Source organism: Pseudopodoces humilis, chromosome 9 (assembly GCF_049639895.1).
Source record: "Pseudopodoces humilis isolate 2021_Gansu_Grassland_sample_001 chromosome 9, ASM4963989v1, whole genome shotgun sequence".
Classification (NCBI taxonomy): domain Eukaryota; kingdom Metazoa; phylum Chordata; class Aves; order Passeriformes; family Paridae; genus Pseudopodoces; species Pseudopodoces humilis.
Window position 1 is genome coordinate 16,829,696 of NC_142208.1, and position 23,119 is coordinate 16,852,814.

The 23,119-nt window shown below is 46.9% G+C and overlaps 1 protein-coding gene across 1 annotated transcript; it reads left to right on the forward strand.

Moving 5' to 3' along the window:
- Positions 1–1,032: 1,032 nt before the first annotated feature.
- On the forward strand, positions 1,033–13,416 carry LOC102108262 (2-hydroxyacylsphingosine 1-beta-galactosyltransferase-like). Its single transcript, XM_005520542.3, has 6 exons — positions 1,033–1,105; positions 7,407–8,254; positions 11,017–11,156; positions 11,329–11,405; positions 11,786–12,005; positions 12,933–13,416. Exons 2-6 carry the CDS (start codon positions 7,409–7,411, stop codon positions 13,246–13,248), a joined length of 1,599 nt encoding a protein of 532 aa, XP_005520599.1. The 5' UTR covers positions 1,033–1,105; positions 7,407–7,408; the 3' UTR covers positions 13,249–13,416.
- Positions 13,417–23,119: the final 9,703 nt, after the last annotated feature.

Here is a 23,119-nt window from a genome sequence, read left to right on the forward strand (position 1 = left end):
CCATATAAGCACCAGCATATAGGAACAAAAAATAGGCATAACTGAAAAAATCCTATATAGATCTAGTTAAAATAACTGATTTGTGTGTCCCCTTAGATTTCTTTCTCCTAGGTGTATAAGAAAATAAACTTGATGATAGGGCCTTGTGGAGCTCTTGAGTGCCATAATGCTCAATTTTACCTCTTGCACCATGGTTTCCATTATGGTGGGATGATGCACCGCCGTGTATTGGGCTCTCTGTTGCTCTGTCACCAACACTGCCACAGTTCCACCCCGAATGTGCTGCTTCTCCTGTAGGAGAGGATGTAAGGCTGTCTGAGCCTTCAGCACAGGATGCAAAGAACGTCATTAGCCTTGCTGGAGATCAGCACCTGACTGAGCAAGTGCAACAAGCGGGGTGGGAAATGCTTGGTGACACTCTCAAAGTGACATGCTTGACACTCCTGGGAAAAACTGGTCCTTTCACAAGATTTTGCAGCTGCTAGACATACTTAGCCTACATCTCTGCTCTATCGCTGTCCTGATGTAGAGGCCTGGTTTCCCTGTGCAACAGTGGTGCAGTTACAGCTGTTATTAGTGCTGGAACTGGACCAACAGGACCTTCCCCTCTCCCCTGTGCTAGAACACTCCCTCACGTCCCGATTCCCTTGTGCACCATCCTTTCCCTTTTGCTGTCCTGACTACCGTGTTCCTATTGCTCTCCTCTCAAGGGGGTTCTGGCCCCGGGGGTGTCCGGGCAGCGGTCACTGGGCAGATGCTGTGACAGCGATCAGACGCAGCGGCCGCTCCAGAGGCACAAACTGCAGCTGGCGGGCGCTGCCCCGCTGCCTGTCGAGCTGCCAGGGCAGCAGGTGCGGCTCTCTGTGCCCACCCCGTCCCCCTCTTGCCCCACCTTCATGCCACAGCCCCGGGCTCGGCTCGGCTCGGCCCGGGGCGCGGCCCGTGGGCCGGGGCTGCGCCGCCCGGCCCCACCTGCGCCCGCCGGCTTGAAAGGGGAAGGCGGGCGGGTGGCGGCTGCATCCCTCCCTTCCTCCCTCTCTTCCCTCCCACTTCCCGCACCGCCGCGCCTCTCAGTCGGGCCGTGCTCCGCCGGGACTCGCTGCAGGTGGGTGCCGGCACCGCGGTGGAGGGCGGGGGCGGCCGGCCCGGGAGGAGCCGGCTCGGCAGCACCTGCGGCCGGTGCTTCTCGGCCCGTCCCCTCGGCCAGGCTTCTCGGCTCCGCGGAGCGCTGCCCCCCAGCCGTGTCCTCGCCGGCTGCCGTGTCCTGGCCGGCTGCCGTGTCCTGGCCGGCTGCCGTGCACGCAGGGCTCCTTTGGCCCCGCGGCGTGGCGGGGTCGGTGGGGTGCGGGCGGGGGCTGCCAGCCGCGCTCCGGGTGAGCGCTGTAGGGCTGGGCTGATGGCACCTGAGCGCTGCCCGGCCGGGGAGATGGGGACAGGGACTCGGTCTGAATTCCCAGATGTCGGCCTGGTCCCGGCTCTGCCCGGACGCCTGTGTGCAGCCCGGCTCGGTCCAGCGAGGCCGCTGACGGGAGTTCAGCATCTGCTTCAATGCGCAGGACCAGAGACTTGGCACAAAGACGCATTCAGAGCGCTTTTGTGTAACTTGCTTCATCTTCCTTTAAAAGATTACATCTCAGGAGTATCTTCGATCTCCTGTTCTGCCTCCTCTTCCTATGCAACCCTCTTCAACCTCTGTTTATAGCAGCTCAGCCAGGTCTCATTCTTCTGGCGTGCTCAGAGCCAAGAGGCTCTTTGGTTTGGTTGTGGGTTTCTTTTACAAGAGGGCGTCAATTGTTTCATTGAAGATAAGACTCACCCCTAGCTTCTCTACTCCTGTAACTCTGTCAAATGTGATCAGACTTGTCTGTCAGGACTTTATCAGTCCCCATAGCTTTCTCCACAAGATTTCACAACCTTCTGGGGTGTTTAATAACTTTTCTTTAAATGCGGTGCTTCTCTGCAGAAAGAATCTGAAATGACAAGGCAGTAAATGGGAAGACTCGTTTCCTCCCTGTTCCTCTTGACTGCTTCTCTAAGGTTTAGTGGGTGCACCTGTGTCTTCTGAGTTTTTTCTCTGCCATCTGAAGAACTTATTTGAGTGTCATACAAACATAATTTCTTATTAAGGCCAAATAGTGCTCTGCCCTGTCATGGGCTCTCACTTTGAGGCCTATGGCTCACATGACTACTTGGAAACAGCCCCAAGCTGTTCTTTCTCTTTCATCAAGGAATTACAAATAATGTTCTGACTTGTTTCCACACTGCAGACCTCAGACCACTCACAAGGGGCACAGTCTCACATCAGCTGCTTCTGTCTTGCAACCACGTTGTAAGCGAGGGAAAAAGGCTGTCTGGAAGAACTTGTTATTGCAGAGCACCCTGGTGTCACAATCCATCTCTGTTCCATTCAGAAGACAAACAGGAAGCCTGTGGATATTGAATGGGGGAAATCTCACTTACTACCTAGACAGATTTAATGTATGAGGAGAGGTCAGGTGGGGAAGCAGATGTGTGGTGTCTGACATCCCCCAGCTCAAGGTCTTGAAGATGTGTGTAGTTTCAAATACTGAGTCAAGCTGAGATCCAGATCTTTATTTGTTTTCTCAGTTGTTGTGGACCAGTATTTCCTTTGCTGTCATAGTTCCCTGGCAGTGATCTATCATCTGGTAACCTCCTGCTAGCCCACAGATTCCCACCTTACCTGTGGAACTTCCTCCATATAACTCTAATGAGACAGGAAGGATGTTGAAGATGGTCCAAAGTACCAAAAGTTAGGAACTGTTTGGGGGCTACATCAATCTTTGTCTAAAACAGATGAGCCAGAGCACTTCCGGTGTTTTGTGACAGTAGCAGCACCAATGTGGTGAAAAGTATAAATCATTCTGATGCTAACCTGATCACTGCTGTGATTGTTCCCTTTGGTCCTTTGGGGATCTTGACTTCCTTCATTCTCTGTGTTTGCAGTGGGCTGCCATGAATATGTAGAAGGAAAAATGCTAGAAAGATATGTTGTTTTGAGCAGACCATCTTTGCACTATTCAGTCTGTGTGCAAACAATATTTTAAAAAACCCTCAGGGTTGTAGACTTCCAGGGGATGCTTATATCTGAAGGATTGTGTTTTTTCCTTTATAATTTTTTTCTATACTAAATTGTGATATTAGTATACTAGAGTGCTAATAGTAATGTTTTAATGTAATTTACCCTGGTGACTCTGGTTAAGTCAGAGTCTGTAATAAACCAAAACCAGAGCACAGAAGCCCACCAGGCACTGGGCTGGATATGATTGATGGTTAAACTTCCCTGTTTCGACCTGTGCTTTGTTTGTTTTGTACAGTATTGAATCCCCTAGGTTTTTACTAGGGATTCTCTTGGCAGCCCCTGCTTGTAGTGCAACATCCTCCTGCAGTAACAAAGTTGCTCTTGGAGCTGCATACCTACCTGGTTCAGAGTCTGGGCTTCCATAAATTAGGTGCAGCTAGGCTGGCTGTCATCAGCATGATGGTAGCTGATGGTCCTGGTTTTTCTGGATCATACTCAACAGATCAGGTACACTTCAGTATCTTATTCCTGGAAGAGTTTAGAGCATCCAGGTGAAGATACCTTTTGCTTTTGGTTTTCAGTTAATTCTGCTGCTTTGTTAACTCCTGAGAAGTTTGCAGTGAAAACATTTCTTACTGTGGGCAAGAGCTGCATAGAGACTAGGATGCAGGAGAGGAAATAATTCAGCTCTCTGTATGTGGGCTTCCAGGTCCTGGGCAGGAAGTAGGTAATACAAAAAAGTGAGGGAGAGGTATAAATGGCAGCCCTTGCCTTTGAGCCTGTTCATAGCCCTTTTTTGTGGGTTCTTTGCCTAGACTGCTTGCTGTCAGAGGTTTTAGTACTTTAGCCAAATAAAAGGCATCCAAATTAAATCAGAGCTGTAGCTATTCGCTTATTTCACTTAAGTTGATTGGTGGAATTTTCCATCAATACCAAAGCCATACTATGTCAAACATTTTAAACATTTTAAATCATGGGACAAATTTCAGCCCAGTAAGAGGTTTCTGAGGGGCATTTCTGAAGGTTGTGCTTCCTCTGCTCCCTTCCTGCAGCCTCACTTTTCAGTGCCAATGCATTGCTGTGGCTTTGAAAGCAATCTCCCAGCAGCTGGATGTGGACAGGTGTGCAGGGTAGACAGGTAGGGGGGATGCTGCTTCTTGCAGTGAAATCTTGCTTTCCCAGGTCCTGCTCTTACTGAGGTGCCTGCTTTGCCCTGAACGCTGTAGTGGTGAAACTTAAAACATTTGTGGTGTGGGCTTTTCTAACAGTTCCCTTGGACCCTTACTCTGGCTGCCAGCGTTAACTGTGATGTTAGAGACATTGCTCTGTGTAAATCAGCCAGCTGGCATGGCTCTGCCAAGCACTTGTCATGAAAACAGGGAAGGGTCTATTCTCTTTTACAAGCCTTCCCCTTGCAGTGACAGGGTTATTTTTGCAGTATTTATGTGATATAGCCACTAGGACTTCCAGACCACAAACAAGGAGATGGTTCTGTCTACTGTGCTCTCAGCCCTAGTGTGGGATCTGTCATTTACTTTTTGTCACTTACTGGATTTTACGCCTCTGACAAGGCACAAGTTGTGAATTCACCTTCTCAGAGAATCACATTCCCATGCCCAGGTGTTTGAAGGTTTCTGTTGAAGACTGCTTGTCTGCATCCTGCAGTAGCTGAGCTCCCATAGCCAGAGAGCTGAGCTGAGCCTGTGCTGCACTGACCACAGCAGATGCCCAGGCTGGGGGATCCTGCTGCAGAGCTCATGGACCAGCTTTTTTGTTCAGTGTTAGTAAGAGGTAAACCAGCAAGGTGAGCAGGTGGATTTTGAGCCTTCCCTCAAGTGGGCCATTTAGCCCTTGTCTAGGTCTGGGACTTCCTTCCCCTTTGCTATCACAACCTGAAACTGCAACAATGACTAGTTGCTGAACAAGGGACAGAGAGCCCTTGTGCCCTTCTTGCTGGTAGTTAGCCTTCATTATATTCCAATAGCACTAAAAATCAGGGTATGTCTGGTGTATCCAGCAAAGCTTTAGGGCTGGAGCTATGACCAGGATACCTGTCTGGGCATGGACAGAGCAGAGATTCTCTGGTGGTATTGAGCTCAAGTAGGAAAAAAGGTCTCTTCCCGCATCCTCTCACATCTTAGCAAGATTTGTAGCCTCCCTTGTTGCTTGGGCAGGGAGAAGAGGTTCCTGAGCCAGCACCTTTAGTGATTGCTCCTAATTTTTGGAAGAGATGAAACCACCAAGAGCAGTTTGCAAGTCTCACTGCATCAGCACCTGCCCCTGACCTGAGGGCTGAGATTGACATCTTACTTGTCGTTTGGATTTTGGTAGTCCCCAGAGGGGACTGTCTGAGCTGAGGGTCTCGGCAATGTCTGGCACACAGGTCCATGGCAGAACACAGTCCTTGCTGAAAATGGGTGGCAATTTTTTGCTTTAAATAACTATACCTTTTACCTGAACTATTTCTTCATCTTTTACTTGTTGCCCAATGAGAAAACACCCTACCCCACATATAAAACCTCTTCTGTTCTTCTTGGCATACTTCTGTGCATGTATGACCCACTAGGTGCCCCAGGACAAGCGTATGCCTGATTCTGTCCTTAACTCCCTGCCAGCCCAGAGTAGATCAGAAGTGCATGGCTGCCATCCCTCCCTTGCTTCCTGGAAGCATCATGTGCTCCTGGATCTGCTGTAAATGTCATAGCCAAGTGCTTTACCTTCCCTGGTGTTGGGCAAGGAAAGTTCCCTTTGGGCCTCTCAAGTTGTCTGAGCAGCTTTGTGGGCTGTAGCTCTGTTGTGACCAGTACTTTGTCACAGCCTGTTTCCTGCTGTTAGAGAGGCAGGATGCTCACTTCCCTTGCAGAGCTTATGCTTTCTTCTCTCCAGCCCATCGTCTTTGTCTGCATTCTCCTGGAGCTCTTTTTCTGTGGGTCCAACTACCTTCTTGGTGTCTGTTAGCTTTTCTTGTGCTTCTTATCACTCCTGCAGGCACAGCCACACAGTTGACCCTGGGTGGGAAGGGTGGGAGTCCAAGCACTAGCAGGAATTGCCTTTGAAATGGGAGGGTCCCAACCAGCAACTGCTCTGTTTCTCTCCCATGTCTGCACCTTTGTGCTTCATTTGGCCAGAGAGAGACCTGCTGAAGGTAGCCTGAAGACTGTATTTAGCAGAATCTTGTCCATTCCTTCCTTTCCCACCTCTTTATTGATCAAGCACTAGTGGAGAGGCTGTCAGAAAATCTTGTACCATATTCCACTCTACCACTTCCCTGCAGCCCCACCAGGGCTTAGTGTGTGTGGGCCATCCAAAATCCACTTCTAATTGTTCCCATTGTAACTTCTTCCTCTTCCCACTGCTGCTTCCTAGCATGTCTGAACTGAGTTCTCAGAACACTACTCTGCTTCTGACTATTCCCAAATAATTATCACATAATTCTTCTCCCAAAATAATGCTAGGTGTGGGTGAGGCGCGTTCGCTTCCAGTGATGTAGCAACATCCCTTACACAACAGAAATCTTGGGTGTTTCACTAAACTGAAGAGGGGATGACGGCTTTAGGAGTGTGACTAAGGGGCGTCAGTGTGCCACAGGTGTTGCATGTCATCTCTGGGATTGCTTTCTGGGTTTGCCTTCTTCTAGTGGATGAGTATCCTGGCACCTGCTTTCCTTTCCCAGCCCTTCCCCCAGAGCCTCCCACGACTGATCCATACTGGAGCAGCTCTCTGTCCAGACCATTGCTGTGCTCTCTGGGATTGCAACTCCTCTCAGTGGGTCCTGCTGTGACCTGGACTTGCTCCCACCCTGTTTGTGCTGAGCAAGGTGCCTTGCCAGCCATGTGAGGGCCAAAGCCAGAGCACACCTCTTGGCATTTCCACCAAGCTCTGCAGGCCTCCCAGTGAGCTTACACAGACATCAAGGGCTCAGAAAGAACCAGCTGTTCTGGCTGGACAGAAATAAAAATAAAATCCAACAGAGCTGGTTCTGTAGTGGTAAATAGGGGCTGAACTGCAAGTGTCCCTGCTGGTGCTGTGACCCAGCATAGCTCCTCCAGCCACTCACCCTTGGAAACGCTCTGCGAGTTAGTCTGACAGTTTTTGAGCTTGAGGAGCATAGAGAAGAGGTTTTCAGGAAAACTCCCCTGATATCTTACTTTGGTTGTTGTGATATTTTTGGTGGGTTTGTTTCTCTTGTTTTTTGGGTTTTTTTTAGGGCAAGGCAGAGTGGATGGGGATCGATATTCCCCAGTGAAGAACTCCTGACTGCTCTCCTTTCCCAGCACCTGTCCTGGCTTGCAGCTACAATTGCGACTGTTAGGTGCTGGGTGCATGACAGAGATGCTACATTAATGGCGTGTTTGTCTCCTTGCAGTGATGAAGATGATGAAGGTGCTACCGTGCCCTGCTGCTCTTCTTTTCCTAGTGACTGCATTCACTGTGGAGCCATCTCACTGTGCCAAGGTGCTGATCATGCCCACCATAGTCTTTGACAGCCACTTGCGAGTCTTCATGCGTGTGGCAGAGGCACTGACTGACCGGGGCCATGACCCTGTGCTGCTTCTTCACGAAGGTCGGGATGTGGAAACCTCCCTGCCCGGCTTCCGCGTGCAGAGGTACTGGGGTACCTTCAGCACAGAGAGTGCAGATGCCTGGGTGCAGGAGAAGATAAAGCGTGTCTTTCAAGGGAAGATGACCTCTCTGGAGGTGTTTTCATTTTTGGAGAAGTACCTGGAAAACTGTGACTCAGTACTGGGAAATTCTACCCTTCTGCAGAAACTCCGCTGGGAGCACTTTGACCTGCTTTTGGTGGACCCCAATGAGATGTGTGGATTTATCCTGGCCCACATCCTACACATCAAATATGCTGTGATTTCCACTGGTTTCTGGTTCCCAGCAGAGATTGGTGCCACCTCCCCCATTGCCTATGTCCCTGAATTCAACTCCCTGATGACAGACAGAATGGGCTTTTTTGGTAGGACTTGGAATCTCCTAGTCTACATAATCACTCGTGTGGCTACAAAACTGGTCATCCTGCCCAAGTTTGAACGCCTCATGGAGAAGCATAGGGTGGAGCCCAAGACATCCATGTTGGACCTTGTTCATGGAACTAGTCTTTTCTTCCTCTGTAATGATGTGGTGTTGGACTTTCCCCGTCCAACACTCCCACATGTCATTTTCACAGGGGGGATCCTTGCTGAGCCTGCAAAGCCCCTTCCAGTGGTAAGTGCAAGAAAACTTTGATCTATGTTTGCACATCAACTGGGGAAGCTACTAAGTACAGATCTTCTTTGGAAGAACCTTGTAAAAGTTCTGAAGTGTCTGGAAAGCTGCTGTGTTTTGGTGCTTGTGGGTGCATTGGTGAGACAGAGAACACTGAAGTCTGTCGGGCTGCAGGGAGGATGTAGAATTAAGTGGTCCGCTCTGAAGTGGGGTTTGGCCTCACTGTCCATGTAGAATGGTGTGTGGAATTCCTAAGATGGAAGTGTTGCCCCTGGGACTTGATAATGAATAGTTTGTTTGCTCCTACTCTAAAGTGGAAATGGGAAGAACAGTTAATCTTCCTTGTTTCATCACTGATCTGTTAATCCAGAATTTCCTCCTTCACCCTATTTCTCACAGAGCATTTCTGCCCTTGGGCTTGTAGTCTTAAGAAACCACAGGGGACAGCTTGTTCCTTCATTAAATTCAGTGCAGAATCCCAAAATGTAGAAAACTGAAGGGTATCATCCCCTTTTTCTCAGGGTTCAGTCCTGACAGGTCCTCTCAAGGCTTTGTCCAGCCTATGCCACACTAATCTGCACTAAATTCAGAAGGACATGCTCCTAAAGCCTCTGGCTGAAGACAGTATTGGAACAGAGTAGGACTTGTCTTACCACTTTTACAAACATTGAGGGGAAATAAACCTGGATTATAAAACTTGGGCAGTCAGGTGGCTGGTGGCTTAGTCAAGCCTGGTGGCTTGACTAAGGGTCTGAAATGGAGATAAGAGTTCAATTCTCAAATTATTAGAAGTCTGTCAAGATCCCTGATGGCAGCTTTAACTGATACTGTGGATGCCAATATGTTTGGGTTAAAAAAAAAAGAGATCAAATGCCTTAAAAAGAAGCTCTCCAGATGTGTCTGACTGCACATGAGCCTTGCCCACATGGCACAGCCTGCAGATAATGAAACACACGTAGGGTGCTCCGAAAGCTGTGTCAGAGGGTGGCTGCCTCACAGCTCTTGCAAAACTCTGGCTTGGTCCAACCTGGCCACGTACACACCTGCCTTATAAAGAAGGGAGTTGTTTGCTAGGGCATTACTCATGTGCTTCACAGCTTCCAGAACAGATCCCAGGTCACCAAAGGAAAGAATGATGGAGATAAGTCCAGAGCCCTGCAGTAGGTGGTGGCTGTCATGCCAGCAGGTAGGCATGTCTGTGTCCACATCATGGGATGCCAGCAGGAGAGACGGCCGCTGTAGGTCTAGGTGTAACCTTAAAGGACCCGTCTGAAATGTAATTAAGTGTTTATTTCCTCCTATTTGAAACACTATGATTTTGATTGCTTCTAATTAGGACTTGGTTAAATATAGGTATGTATTTGAGAGAGAGTGAGAAGATTTGGTGGTCAACCATGCCTCCCTGGCAACTCCAATGCTGTTTCTGAAAGTTAAATGTCATGGCCCAATTGTAATGGATGACATAGTCATCTGGTTTAGGAGTCATCATACTTTTATTTAGAAAAGGAAAACCAGTACTTTCTCTTCTGTAGCAGTTTCAGTGGTTGTACTGCTCAAAGGATGTGAAACTCAAAAGAATGGAGAAACCAAAATATCTCTGTTGTAAACTTTTTGATTCTTGGATTGTTTTTAGGGCACTCTAAGCATTTCTGAAAAGATAGACTTGAGTCTCTGAAGCATACAACAAAGGAGAGATATCCCCAGAGAGTAACACTGAGATATGCTTTGTAACTCTTCCATGCTTTGATCCCCTAACTTTTAGACTACAATTAATATTTGGAATTAATCACTTTAGTTTTCTCTTTTAATAAGAGGGTTTTTTAAACTTTTTATCAATGTTCTCCTACATGTTTATTTTAGGAAGTATCTATATCAAAGATGTATTTTTATTAAACTTCCCTAAAATGCTCCAGACTGGGATACATGGGAAACTTGAAGCAAGGCAGAATTCGTAATGAGCAACAGACTCAGCCCAGCCTGGAATAAGAGGGAATAGTCCATGTTTGCTTCACAGATTTCTTCTCCCTACTACCTTCTGGCTTTGGTTAAAAAAAGTACAGACTCTCTTCTAGATACAGTCTTGTTTATGGAACATTACAGGTTGCCTCTAAATGAAGGACAAATAACTGTGGGTTTTACTGGATCTGTAGCTACCTCTCTGTCGAGTGATCAAAAACTAAATCTGCTGTCTGCAAGTAACTATCAAGGATGGGTAGAAGCCTTCTGTCAAGATGGCAAGACCTTCTGCCACCTCCAGGAGCCTTTGACATTGGAGAGTTTGTAGGAACTCTCCAGAAAGTTGTTCCTGACTGTGTGATGTTTTGTCTCTTGTATCAGCCTATGTCTGGAGACCCTGACAGGCCTCCTATCTTAGTGGTAATGGGAAAATAGCCTTCCTCTTTTTACTCCAATTTCCTTCTCTGCCCTGACTGTTCCTATGTGGCTAGTCTGTTTCCAGAACTTTTCTTGTCAAAGAGTAATGGTCTTACTCCAGTTCAGGAGATAATGCTATGAAATGCAGGTTTTGGACACGACCCTGCAAATTCCCAAGACCAGCAGGTGCACAAGTAATTTCTACCTGGCTGGGTGCAAAAATCACAGTGGTTTTAGAATTCATTGCATGGTGAAAGCTGTGTAGCTTTGTGCTCTGGGTGGATTTGGCTTCATCTTCTCTGTGGACAGCATTCTACTGTCAGAGGCAAGAGTGGGAAGGGCCTTTCTGTAGCAGTACTTCAAGGCAGCTCTGTGTGTTTTGCCCACAGGGTCTGCGTCTCTGGGTGGAAGCAGCAGAGGCAGGAGTCGTTGTTGTCTCCTTTGGCATTGGGATCCGAGCTCTTCCAAGCGATTTGGTGGAGAAGATGGCTGGTGCATTTGCTCGCCTCCCGCAAAGGGTGGTGTGGAGGTGAAAAGGGAATGGGATTAATTTTCACTTGAATTAAATGAAAAACAATGTTGAAGGGTGGTTCATTTCAAACCACAGAATCTGCTTTCTGTCTCTTGATCTGATTGAATTTATTATTGTTCTCTGTGTGTTTCTCTTCTCCTTTTTTCCCTTCCTCTGTCTCCTCACACAGATATTTTGGTCAGAAGCCAAGAAACCTGGGTGAGAATACGCTGATGATGGGGTGGCTGCCCCAGAATGACCTGCTAGGTAAGGCTGGGTTCTGTGTATGTGTGTGCCGCTAGCAACACCCCTGGAGTTTAGCCCAAACCACAGCAAAGGCACATAAGGATAGCAGCACCTGTGTGGATCTTAACTCTGTTGCTTCTTGTGTGTCTGATCTGTACAAAACATGGTCCTCATCTAACACCTACTTGAAGCTGCTTGGCTCCTATCTCCCTTCTCCTCCAGGGTCTACTCAGCAATTTTGGGCTGCCAAAAGCCAGCTGTATTCCTAAAGGGCAGCATCCACTCTGCTCAGCCTGCCTGTTTTTCCTTAAACATACACCAACTTTGTGTGTTGAGGAGCCCCCTGCTAGCCCTGTTGCAACATGGAAGGCATTGACTTGCCACTATTTCTTTACCTGCAGGCCACCCCAATGTGAAAGCTTTTGTCAGCCACTGTGGGATGAATGGTGTATTTGAGGCAATTTATCACGGTGTGCCAGTGGTGGGATTTCCTTTCTATGGGGACCAATTTGACATCATGACCAGAGTGCAGGCGAAAGGCATGGGTATCCTCATGGACTGGAGCAGAGTAAAAGAAGAGGAGCTTCACCAGGCTGTCATCACAGTCATCTCTGACCCCAGGTGAGGCACCTGGAAGCATCAAGCTCTTCCTTGGTGCAGACAATATGTAGGGACCAGTGTGTTTTTGTGTTGACCCCTACACCTCCTGTGATGGCTTCTGTACCAAGCTCAGCTGCAGGCTTTGCTCAGCTGACCAGATGTGTCAGTGCCTCAAAATCCTCTAGATGCAGTTCAGGAGGAGATACCCCAGCATTTGCTGCTAAGGAGTGTGATTTAGTCCTGTTTGACTGACTGTAATGTTCTTAGAAAGTTTTCTGAGATACTGGGGAACAGACCTCTTCTCTTAATGCCAGACTGTCATCAGGGAGAGTGAGATCACAGTCTCCCATTGGGACCTCTGTGAACTTGTCCAAAAAACTTTCTGTAGAAACAGAGGGAACAGCAGGTATTGTTCCATCTGCTCCTTCTGTCAATCACATACTCTTCTTTTTCCTAGAACTGAAGCAGGAACAGAAAAGTGGTACAGGGCTCCTGTTTTCTAACAGGACATGTGCAACTGCTGGTTTTTGAAATGCTCTTTGAGAGCTTGATTTTTATAATATTTTGTATTTCTTACTATTAAGAGGTGTTGCAATTTGATACCTGGAAGGGTTTGGCCACTCCTCAAGTGTGTAACTTTTGCTTGATGCTGGGTGAGGTCTTAGGGTGCAAAATCCCCTCAGAAAGTATGTACACATGAACTCACTGAACAGGTGCTTTGCAAGTCAAACTGTCAGTGTTGTTAACAAAACATAAAGTAAAATACACTCTGGCTTGTGCCTTCATGGCTAGCAAGTGCCATCAGAGTGGCTTTCAGAAGAATTTAAGAACTTTGCCCTTCTCTCATGGTATTATTTGGGACTTGAAAGCATCACTGGATGTCTCAGGCAAATTCTCAGATATGAAGTTTCTGTCAAAAGGTAAATGTCTTGTCATCTTCCCTTGCAGCTATAGAAAAGCAGCCCAGCACATCTCAGCTCTGCACCTGGACAGACCAATGCATGCTCTCAACAGGACAGTGTATTGGCTGGAGTACATCCTTCGTCACAATGGGGCACCCTACCTTCGCCCAGCTGTCTACGACCTCTCCCTGTATGAGTACTTCTGCCTGGACATATTGGCTCTTCTCCTGCTGTGTCTGGCCGGCATTGGATTTGTTCTCTACAAATCTGTGGTGTGGTGCAGAAGGAAGAGGGCCAGCCCTGTGTATCAGAATGGCAATTGCATGAAAGGCCACTTCACAGATGAGAAAAAACTGCAGTAGTGGCCAGTGTGTTCCAGGGCATATCCCATCACTGTGAAATGAACTGCTGCTGTGCCAAGAAATGTATGGCATGCAGGCACAGAGAGAGGTGAAAGATCCGCAGGTCTGGATGAGAAGAGAGTGGGGAGGGAGGGGTATTGCAAAGGCCTGTGTCTACACCTCTGTGTATAGCACCTGTGGGCGGGGGGGTGAATTCAGGCGTGGGTGGGAGCACTTGGCCAGGACGCTGGGAATGGGGCATAGGTAGGTAGACTTCCAGGGAGGAGTGCAAGTTGTTCCCTTTGTATTGCACATTGGTTTATATGCTGGTGTTGCTCTTCGGTTTTTTTGGATCATGGAGGCTCTGGATGTAGGAACAGCATTTCATGTGCAGCAGACACCATTTCTCCTCTCCCTTATTACTAAGAGCCTCAGGAGTCAGGATACCTTTATGTGCAGATGAGAACCTGAAGCAGAGCTGTGGACAAGGAAGGGCACTGAAAATATCACCTGCAAGAGAGAAAAATTGGCCTGTCTTAAGTTCTGTGGATAAATATTGTTCTTCCTGCTTCAGTCAACACTCCGCAATCCTGTTTGTGTTTGAGCTAAATTATTATTTTTTAAAATAAACTTATATTCTTTCTCCTGTGTGGCAGTTCTCTGGTCTTGGTTTAATGTGAACCTGTGCTTCTTGTAAAAGGAAATGGTTCAAGCAAGATTAAAGTGCTTTTTCCTTCTCATTACTGCTGCTATGGTCTCCACATGCCTCCATTAGCAATTTTTGGCCTTTCTGCAGCATTCTATGCAGTGCCTTCCCTCCTCTGCCTTCATGTGACACACACCCATGCCCATAGCATCTCCAAACCTCTCATGAAAGAAAAATCTGGAACAGCTGCAAGTGGCAGGGCCACAAGAGCAGCAGCCAATAGCTCAGAGAGCTGGTCATTGGAAGTGGGCCATACCCATTTATAGAAGCAGCAAGCTCTGCTCATTTTGACGTGAACAGGCAGTGCTGTTGCCCCACTTGGGCCATGGTATGGAGTGATACCTAATGTGTTTTTACTCACACTGGACTCTAAGGTGTACCTAACTGGAGTGATGCTGCCCACAGCGTCATCCAATGGTCCCACAGCCAGTACCCCACACTGAGGAGCAAGGGCTCTGCTCCATGCTCCCACCAGGGCCACTGCAGCGCCAGCAGGAGTTGGAGAGCCACCTCACTGCCACAGCTGCCCTTGCTGGTAGTTTTAGGCTCTGCTCTTGCTTGCTGTTCCATGTGGTTTTTTTCCCAGATGGAAGATGTGTTTCTACTGTACCTTGTGAAGCAGTAGTTTGGTTGGGCTCCTGGGCTGCTCTAGGTTGGAATAGTGCCTGGCTCTGATGTGGAGAGTCTGCTGAAGCCAGGCAGTGCTGTCTTCCCTCCCCAGTCCTCAGCTTGCAGAGGGGCTAAGGTGAAGGTGACTTTGGATGACCCATCAACCTTGCTCTGTAGCAGCACTTCATGACTTAATGCCCTCTGACCTGAGGCTGTGGACCCTAATAGCCCTAATGGAAGGAAGAGGAAGCAAGGTGCTAAAAGATATCAGAGGGGAAATGTGCATTGTAGATAAGTAATAGGAACACTGTCTACCTGACACCTTTCTGTCTGCAAGTTGAAATTAAGGGGTTGATGGGATTCGGGGTTTATTTTTAGATAGAAAAGATATTGCCAAAAATTTTCAGCATTCCTGCCTGTTTCCAGTTGCACTATGGTGACCTTGTTGTCATCTCCAGATGAGTTTGGACAAAGGGGTGGAGGTGGGGCATTTTGTCATCTCTGAGGTGGAAGGAGATCATTACTGCTGCCTACATGAGAGTTTGGATGTTTAGATTAGGCTGAATACAGCAAGAGAATTGGCAAGCTTGCGGCTTGGTGACAATGTTGGATTGTTTTGAACTTGAAGGAAAAAGAGGGAGAGGACAAACACACCATGTTGGCAAGCTGGTGCATCAATGGAGGCACCCTGGCCTGACGAGGACAGAGACCTGTACATTGCTTTGTTTGCAAGCAAAGGAGGAGTACTTGAGGCCCAAGAGCCTGTGTGGACTTACAAAAATGTGAGCCCATCTTCCTATGCTTCAGCCTTGCTATTCACAATTTCAGAAAGAAGTTCAAGCAAGCACCACAACCAGCATTAGCATATTGTCTCCTATCAGATACTCTCTAAACTTCTTGAACTTCTCATGGCTGCTTTCATTCCCAAAGGTATTGCAGAGTTAGGATGCATGTCTATCCAGGGAGTCAAGATATATACAGTCTGTTAAAAAGTGATTCCACAATTTGGTGACAACTATTTCTAATGGAGTAAAGCACCAACCTGCCCAAGGACCCTGTGAGTAAGAAGTGGACATTCAAAAAGCACCTCTGAAGTAAAGAGTCTTCCCTGGGAAAAGCTGTGTACCAGCTTAGAAACTGTCAGTAGCCATTCTGTAAGTTATAAGGTGCTTTTGTAGAAGTATTTGAATATACTCATTAAATATGAAGGCTCCTCTAGCTTTTCCAGCTTTATTTCTGTCCTCTGTAAATCTTTTCCTAATCAACACATAACTTTCTCTCTTTACTTTTCTCCTTGTTATTCCTTCCGTATTGAATACAGAAGAAAAGTATAACAAGGCATTAAGCTAGTTATTAAGTTAAATTAGGACTAATGAGCAGCCTGTCACACACATTAAAAGCCATGGTGGGGGAAGGGATGTGGGTGAGCTTTATCCTTCATGCAGCTCTGCCTTCAGCTTGGTGCCTGATCTCAGGGCACGGTGCCTACAGTTACTAAATGCTCTCCCTGTCATAGGTACTGAGGCAGGCACGCAGGGCTGTGGTGTAACTTGGGAAATTAAAAAATTGAAACTGGGGTTTATGAGGCAGCAAGCAGGGAGCAAGCTCTCTTTTTGCCTTTTCTTTTTTCCCCTCAAGGAAAAGTAGGACATGAGTCAGTACTTTGCAGAAGACTGAAGAAGCCTCACCCAAGAGCTGCAAGCCCAGCTGAGCTGTGCACAGGGCAAAGCTCTCTTCTGCCCCTCTGTCCTGTTCCTGGCAGGGCAGGGGCATCATGGGCGGGGTGCAGCAGTACCCGCAGGATGCAGCAACATCCCCGTCTCGCTGCTGTGTGCGGATCTCCCTGCAAGGGCCCTGAGCACGGCGGGGAGGTGTTCGGGGCACGCTTGAGCCAGCTTTTCAGGTTCACCCGGCCCCACAGCTCCTCACAAAACTACTCTGCGTGAGGCACGGCAGCCCTGTGATTTGGAGCCATCCTGGCTTGGAAACACCCTGGGTTTGCAAATGAACGTGTTTTCCAGGTGATGGCTGCGCAGCTCTGCCCAAAGCCTGGGCTGGGGGCAGCTGCTGTGCTGGGAGCTGCTCCTGGTTGGGAGAAGGAAAGGGGAGAGGCCACACGCTCGCATGGCTCCTGCTGTGACCCCTCAGCCCAGTGCCGGCAGCTGCAGCATCGCTGGGGCACACCGCGGGGCCTGGCACTGCCTCGGAGCCTACTCCCCTCAGGGACTTTGCGTCCAGCTCGTAAACTCCTGCTGCTCCAGCCCCAGGGTTGGCTCTGGAAAGGTCCCCGCACACCCCTGGCAGCATCTCCATGGGATAATCTGGCTGTGGGCTCCCGAACAGCCACATCCATTCCCTATCTGGTTTTTCCAGCCTAGTAAGGCGGCGGCACCAAACCGTGTCAACAAAATTTGGCTTATAAAGAGGAACCGTCTCCCTCTGCAGGTGAGTGTGAAATCGCTCCGTCATAGCAGAAAAAAGCGTAGAGAGGACGATTTTTTTCTTACCCACCGTTTAATGACAGTAAACAAAGAGCACTTCTGTGACACGACCCCCTTCCCTTTGCCATGGCTCAGCCCCAGCCTCTCATCTCTGCCTGTGGGTATCTCCCTCATGGTCCCTATGCACCTCTCTGATGCTCCTGAGAGTGTGGGCAGTGCTTTTCTCTGATGCTTCAGGTTACAAATATTTTCCACAGACGAAGGCAACAAGCCAAGCTTTGCGAGTCCCCGGTCCCCAGCCGTGGCCATTTGCCATTGAGAGCACTGATGGAGCAAGCCAGTCTCTCAGTGCCCACCAGGGCCTTCTTAAGGCTGTGCCGTGGCAAATGGAACTGCACAGCAAGCCCTGAAGGCAGTGCAGTGGAAAGAGGCTTTCTCCCAGGTACTCAGGCAAGGTATGATCTCAAAAACCAGAAATGCCCATGGTACCACCCAAGCTGTGCTTTTGGAAGGGCTTCCCAAATCCTTGCAAAATCAAGCAGAGATTACAGACCAGCCAGGAGCTGGACACTATGCCTTTCAGGACAGCTGAGGGCAGCCAATCACTCCAAATAGCTGATGTTTCAGGATATGGAAAGCTCCTCCCTTCTCTCTCAGCCTCTTCCCTCTTTTTCAGGGACTGCTGCTAAGATGCTTCTCCCTCTCCAGCTGAGCTAATTTACCCTCATCAGGACCACTCTACCAGCTGCTGTAAAAGACTCCGGGCGAGATGCAGCTGGAACCAGCTATTTTTCAGGTTCTTACATCTACTCTCTGTGGTGTCCATAGTAGGAATGGCTGTGTAGCAATGTTTTTAAGGAAAACTTTTGAATTATTATTTAGTAATATATCTGTGCTAGCACTATGGTAGTAGTGCTGCTGATTAACCTTATCCTGTCTCCTTTGAATTCAGTTATAAGAGATTCTATAACGCAAGTTCTTCCAAAATCAAACCATGTGCCGATGTAAAACTCAGCTATTTTAGTAGAGAGTTTTGCAAAGTTGAGTTTTCTTCTGTTATTGGCAATCCTGGAAAACCAGAAGGATCCTGCTTTATTGTGAAGAGATAAGTGTGGTTATAGTCATATGCAGAACCATACATCTGTACTTCAAAGGAATTAGGTTTTGAGAAATCCAAGATAACAAGGAAAGCTGCAGGAGTTATTGAAAACAGAATGGTATGGTTCACAAGGGCAGTGCAGCCCCACATAGCTAATGTTTGCTTTTAGAAAAGTACATTAATAAACAGAAAAATAATATCCAAACCATTATTGAAAACAACACAGATTAGCCTGTGTATCTTGCCGGGGAAAAAAGAAAAATGAACAATATTACACATTCTGCAAATGGTAAACTCTGTGTTATAATGCCAACAAGGTTCAACAGATGCTTTGAATGGTGTTGAACCTCAGTGCCCTTCCTGCAAAGCTTTGGGTCATCTATCAGTTCAGGCAGTGGTAATGCTGGATTTCGGGCTCTAGGCGGGGAAATATTAAAGGCTATGTCCCGAGTCCACCAAGGATCTACATGGACTGCTATTAAGGACAGTCTTTTTAAAAGCAAAACTAACTCAGAAGGAGAGTTGAATGGTTAATTTTCATTAAAACTAAACAGGTAAGAAGCTGAGGGCCGTGGCAAGAATAAAAAACAAAACTAGTAAAAGCTGATCTTAAAAACCCTGCCTGTAGTTTGGGTTACAAAGTGGGGAGGAGCTGAAGAAACAACTGCACACCTTTTGGGCAGCAGAGAGACATCTTTCAAAGTTGTGTGTTTGGATTACATCCCATCCACCTTTCTCCAGGACTGCCCAGTAGCAAAAGGAGTCAGCAACTATACTGTAAGAAGAGGTTGTGTCTGATCAGGGAAGTTGCATTACAGTAAGTCTTGTAACAAATCAATTGAAAAAACCCCAAATGCTGAACAAAGGCTCGAGGACTCTTCTCCTTGCAGGTCATACCTTGCTAACCAAGGAGTTCTCTAACTGTATTGGTTCAGAGCTGGGTAAAGGTGTGTGGGTCCTCATTATCAGGACTTTCCAAAGGTGTTTCAAAAGGGGCTCTGCAAAAAGAGTCAAGTAAGTGGTGGTGGCAATCCAAGCTTTACTGGTGATCAAATTGATCTCAAGGCAGAAGCAAGTAGAATGAATGCTCACTAGTTGAGTTTTGTTAAAAGGCAGAAACAAGCACTTTCTTCTGGGGTTAGAGGAATAGCATTTTAGTCCCATTTCTGTAGCCAGGGGGTTCTACAAAGCCCAGTGCTGAGCTTTGGTTTTGTGCTCTCAGTGTCACCTGGGATTTGCAAATTTACCTGGACTCTGCAGTCTTGATAGACTTCAACCAGAGGAAAGAGGGGATGTTTTGTGCGTGTCTGGTGTTGGTGTAACTTCTGGTAACTATGGACAGGAGACGATTAAACTGGGGACTGAAGCACAAGAATGATTAAGTGGAGAGGGGTCAACATAAAGCTCTTGGCAAAGTCTGGCTGTGAATGATCCTGGGGCAATTTTGCTTAGTTTAGCAAAGCAGAAGATGCTTTGTATTTTTGAGAATGCAGGGTGGAGAGCTCTTACACACCATGACCAGTGTAGGCAACAGCTCACACTGGCAATTTTGTCAATGCAATAATTGTTATTGTGCTGTGGTTATCTTACTCTTATTTAAGGCACAGGACCAATTCTGGTTGAGAAATACTGAATGTTTGTACAAAGTCTCTCTCTAATAAACACTTCAGAAAGCACAAATAGGTATGTGCATGCATGCCTATAGGTGTTCTTAAACTCAGCCTGAGCTTTGAGACTTCTGTGATAGCTGATTGGGTTGTTCAAAGGACACCTTTGATCTTAATCAGAAGTCCTTCAGTGAGACTTTTGTACATGCGTTAGTTCAAGAACTTGTTAGTTAAGATAGTCTCCACCTCTAAATTTTCAGCTGTGAAAACAGACACCAAATTAAATTAGAAGATTCTCTGCTAATCTCAGGTTTTCTGGAGTCTCTATGTGTATCCAACTATTGTTTTCCAAACAAAGCTTGAAGACATAGCAACTCCAGGCAAAAGCCCAGATGCCCACTCAACGTACTTGTTTTAATCATTGTTTCCAAACACCAGTGGGCCTACTTACAGGCTTTAGAGAACAAAAGGGTTTGTAAATGATAGGGTATCAACAAAAGAGCTCCTTAGAAGTGATTTGCATAATGGATGTTTTACATGGGATTTGTAATCCTGAGCTTAGAGTTGATAGCATTATCGTGAAGGGTCATTGCAGATTATGACATCTTTGGGTTAATAGCTCCTGATGTCAACACCATTTCGTTTAACCCTTAGGATGTTTAACCCTTAGTTCCTTTCATATTTTTTATTCAAAGATCTTTCAAAGTGGTAACAACTAGGACAGAGATCAAGAAATAACTTGGCCACTAGTAAGGACTCCAAGTGGTCCCTTCTGAGAGGTCTCATATTCCCATCCAGGGCATATTGGGTTTTTTTCATGCTTGGAAAACACTGTCTTGCATGGCAGAGGCAAGGCAGACACATCCAGAACACATCTGTGTTCCCCAGAAGGCATCTTTAAAAGTATGTATATATCCATGAAGGGACAATACTTTGTCTTCCTCTATGCAAAATTGTTCTTAAATGCCCAAATTTCATGATCATCATACACATCCTTGAAAAGGACCATGCCCAAACACTGTACAGTGAAGGTCTGATACAGATGCAAGGGCTGCTGATTATGGCTGTATCCTGCCAGGCTACAAAGAAGAGATGCTATTGCTGAGCTGTGTCTCTTAATGGCCTCTAGTCAAACATCATGCAGGGAGCTGCAAGGAAGGATTGTTTCCTCTGATACTGTGTGGTTGTTAGACCCCAAACTATTTGTACCAGCTTGCTTGGGTGACTCTTGCAAGGCAGTGAAGTTCATCTGAGGCTGGGGAAGCAGAAGGAAGACCGATGGACTGCTTGCAAACAGCAGGGCATCCTCTCTTCCTCCTGGGCCTGAGGACATGTTTCACCAGGGCAGGACAGCTAACACCTCCAGAGTCAGGAAGAAGCACAGCAAACCTCCTGCCTGCTCTTGCTTTTGGGTCTTTGTTCAGGAGGTGATGTCTCCCTGTACTTTTGCAGTGTTTTCTCCTCTCTAACGGCCAAACATCTGAGAGCCCCTTGGTGGAGACCTTGGTGTCACGGGCTGTGGTGGCTGGGGCCAGAGGGTGGCCTCTGCTAGCAGAACTGTGAGGCATTGAGCCTCAGGTCCAGGCATGCTCACAATTACCCAGCACTGGGGTGGGGTCTCCCACAGCTTTTCCTGCAGCTCTGGTTGCTGGTTTATCCCTGTATTCTCTTATATCTCCAAAGAAATGCACCTCTGCCATGGTGGCTGGGAGAAAGGTTTATAGCTAAACTTGACAAAGCAAGGCAGTGAAGGCAAATTGCTAAATCTGAACAGGTCTTAGTCCTCCCTGAGTCAGTGTCTCCTGCCTACCTCCTGACTGAAGCTCTTTGCCTCTGACACTTGCACTGCAACTCTTCCCTCTCCTTGAAACAAGTGATGCCCACTGCCTGGGTTTTACCCAAGCCAGCTCTTAATAATTTTCTGCAGACTGGTTTTTATGAAGCTTCAATCTATGCAAAATTGTGTGTGCTTGTGTGCTTGAGGCTTTGGTTTTCAAACAGCTGTGTTATTTTTTGTGTTGCGTTACTTGCTGTTGCCCTTTCTAAACAAAAGCTCATCAGAGCTGCCCACATATGAATGCCAGAAAATGTCAATAATATAATGTAATATAAATGTAAATAATATCTCATTTTGTATCAGCAAACCCCTAGCTTTTGTATCTAGAGGTTGTCATAGAATGTTTTGGTTTGGAAGGGACCCAAACATCACCCAGCCTCAACACCCCTGAAATGAGTTGGTACATATTTAACTAAGTCAGCTTGATGAGGGCCCCATTCAGCCTTGAATGTTTTGAGAGACAGGACATCTACCATCTCTCTGGGCAATTTGTTCCACTGTTTCACCACTTGTGTGGGCATAAGTTTTGTGTTAGCTGAATGTAAGCCTAATAGCTCAGGGTAACTCCTCCAGCAGTTTCTGTCAAGCTCTTTGCTGCAATATGTGTTAAAACCAGGCTGCTTCCCAAAGTCAGGGAATCAATCAAGGGAGAAGGTTTGTTTCCTTATCCTTACCATTTCTTCTTACCTATTAAACCTAATTAAAACAAGTGGAGATATATGTAAAATCATGCCTTACCTGCCATTCCACTTCTTTTGGTGTCAAAGGAGTTAAAAGATAATTTGATCAAGATGGCCCCTGGGAGGGCCCACATATGAAGGCATATTCTCTGCAGTCAAGAGTGTCATATGGAATCAGATCATTGTCCAAAGCTTTGCTGAAAGCTTGCAGTGCTTGTGCAAGGAGATCCCTCCATGGCTTTCACGGCTCTGATGTGTAAATCACAAGTAACAATCACGGGCAGTACAACATGCTGATTTGGAGGTAGTGCAATAGCCTTGTCTCATGGCCAAAAAAACTCTCTGTCCTCTGCACTGCGAGGGATGGCAGTGTAACTCAGACCAGCAAGATGCAGCTTGGGTGAGGCTGACTCTGTATATACCCTTGTCTTGCAGGAGTCTCATATTTAAGGCAAATCTGAATTGGCATATTGTACCTATAACTAATATTTAATTTATTTTTTTTTTTAAATCAGCAGCTTTGCCTCCTTGTTTGCCTGTCCCCATCTGTGTGGATCAGGCAGGTAGTTGGTGGCAGTACAGTGACAGTCAGCTAGCCAATAGGCAGTTGAAGATTTTAGTGGCCACATTACCTCTGACCCACACAGTTATAATATTTTGCCCTGTTGTAGTTATTGAAGCTGCTGTCTTGACTCCTGCTGTGTACCCACTATGTTTGAGTCCTACAGACTTCTCTGTGTCATCTTTTTTGTGTCATTTGCTATGGAAGTGGTTGATCTATGAGGCTAGGAAGCTGTAAATGCTTGTTGTCCTTTATCTTTCCTAAAGTTTTGGTTTTGTTAATTTGCAGTATTCTTAGAAAAGAGGTTATGCATTCTGTCTTTCTAGAAACCACTTCCTGGACTTTGGATTG

Coding starts and splice junctions, on each gene's coding strand:
- LOC102108262 (XM_005520542.3), top strand. CDS start 7,409: ATGAAGATGATGAAGGTGCTACCGTGCCCTGCTGCTCTTCTTTTCCTA. Junction 8,255..11,016: donor CTGCAAAGCCCCTTCCAGTG/GTAAGTGCAAGA, acceptor TTTTGCCCACAG/GGTCTGCGTCTCTGGGTGGA. Junction 11,406..11,785: donor GCCCCAGAATGACCTGCTAG/GTAAGGCTGGGT, acceptor CTTTACCTGCAG/GCCACCCCAATGTGAAAGCT.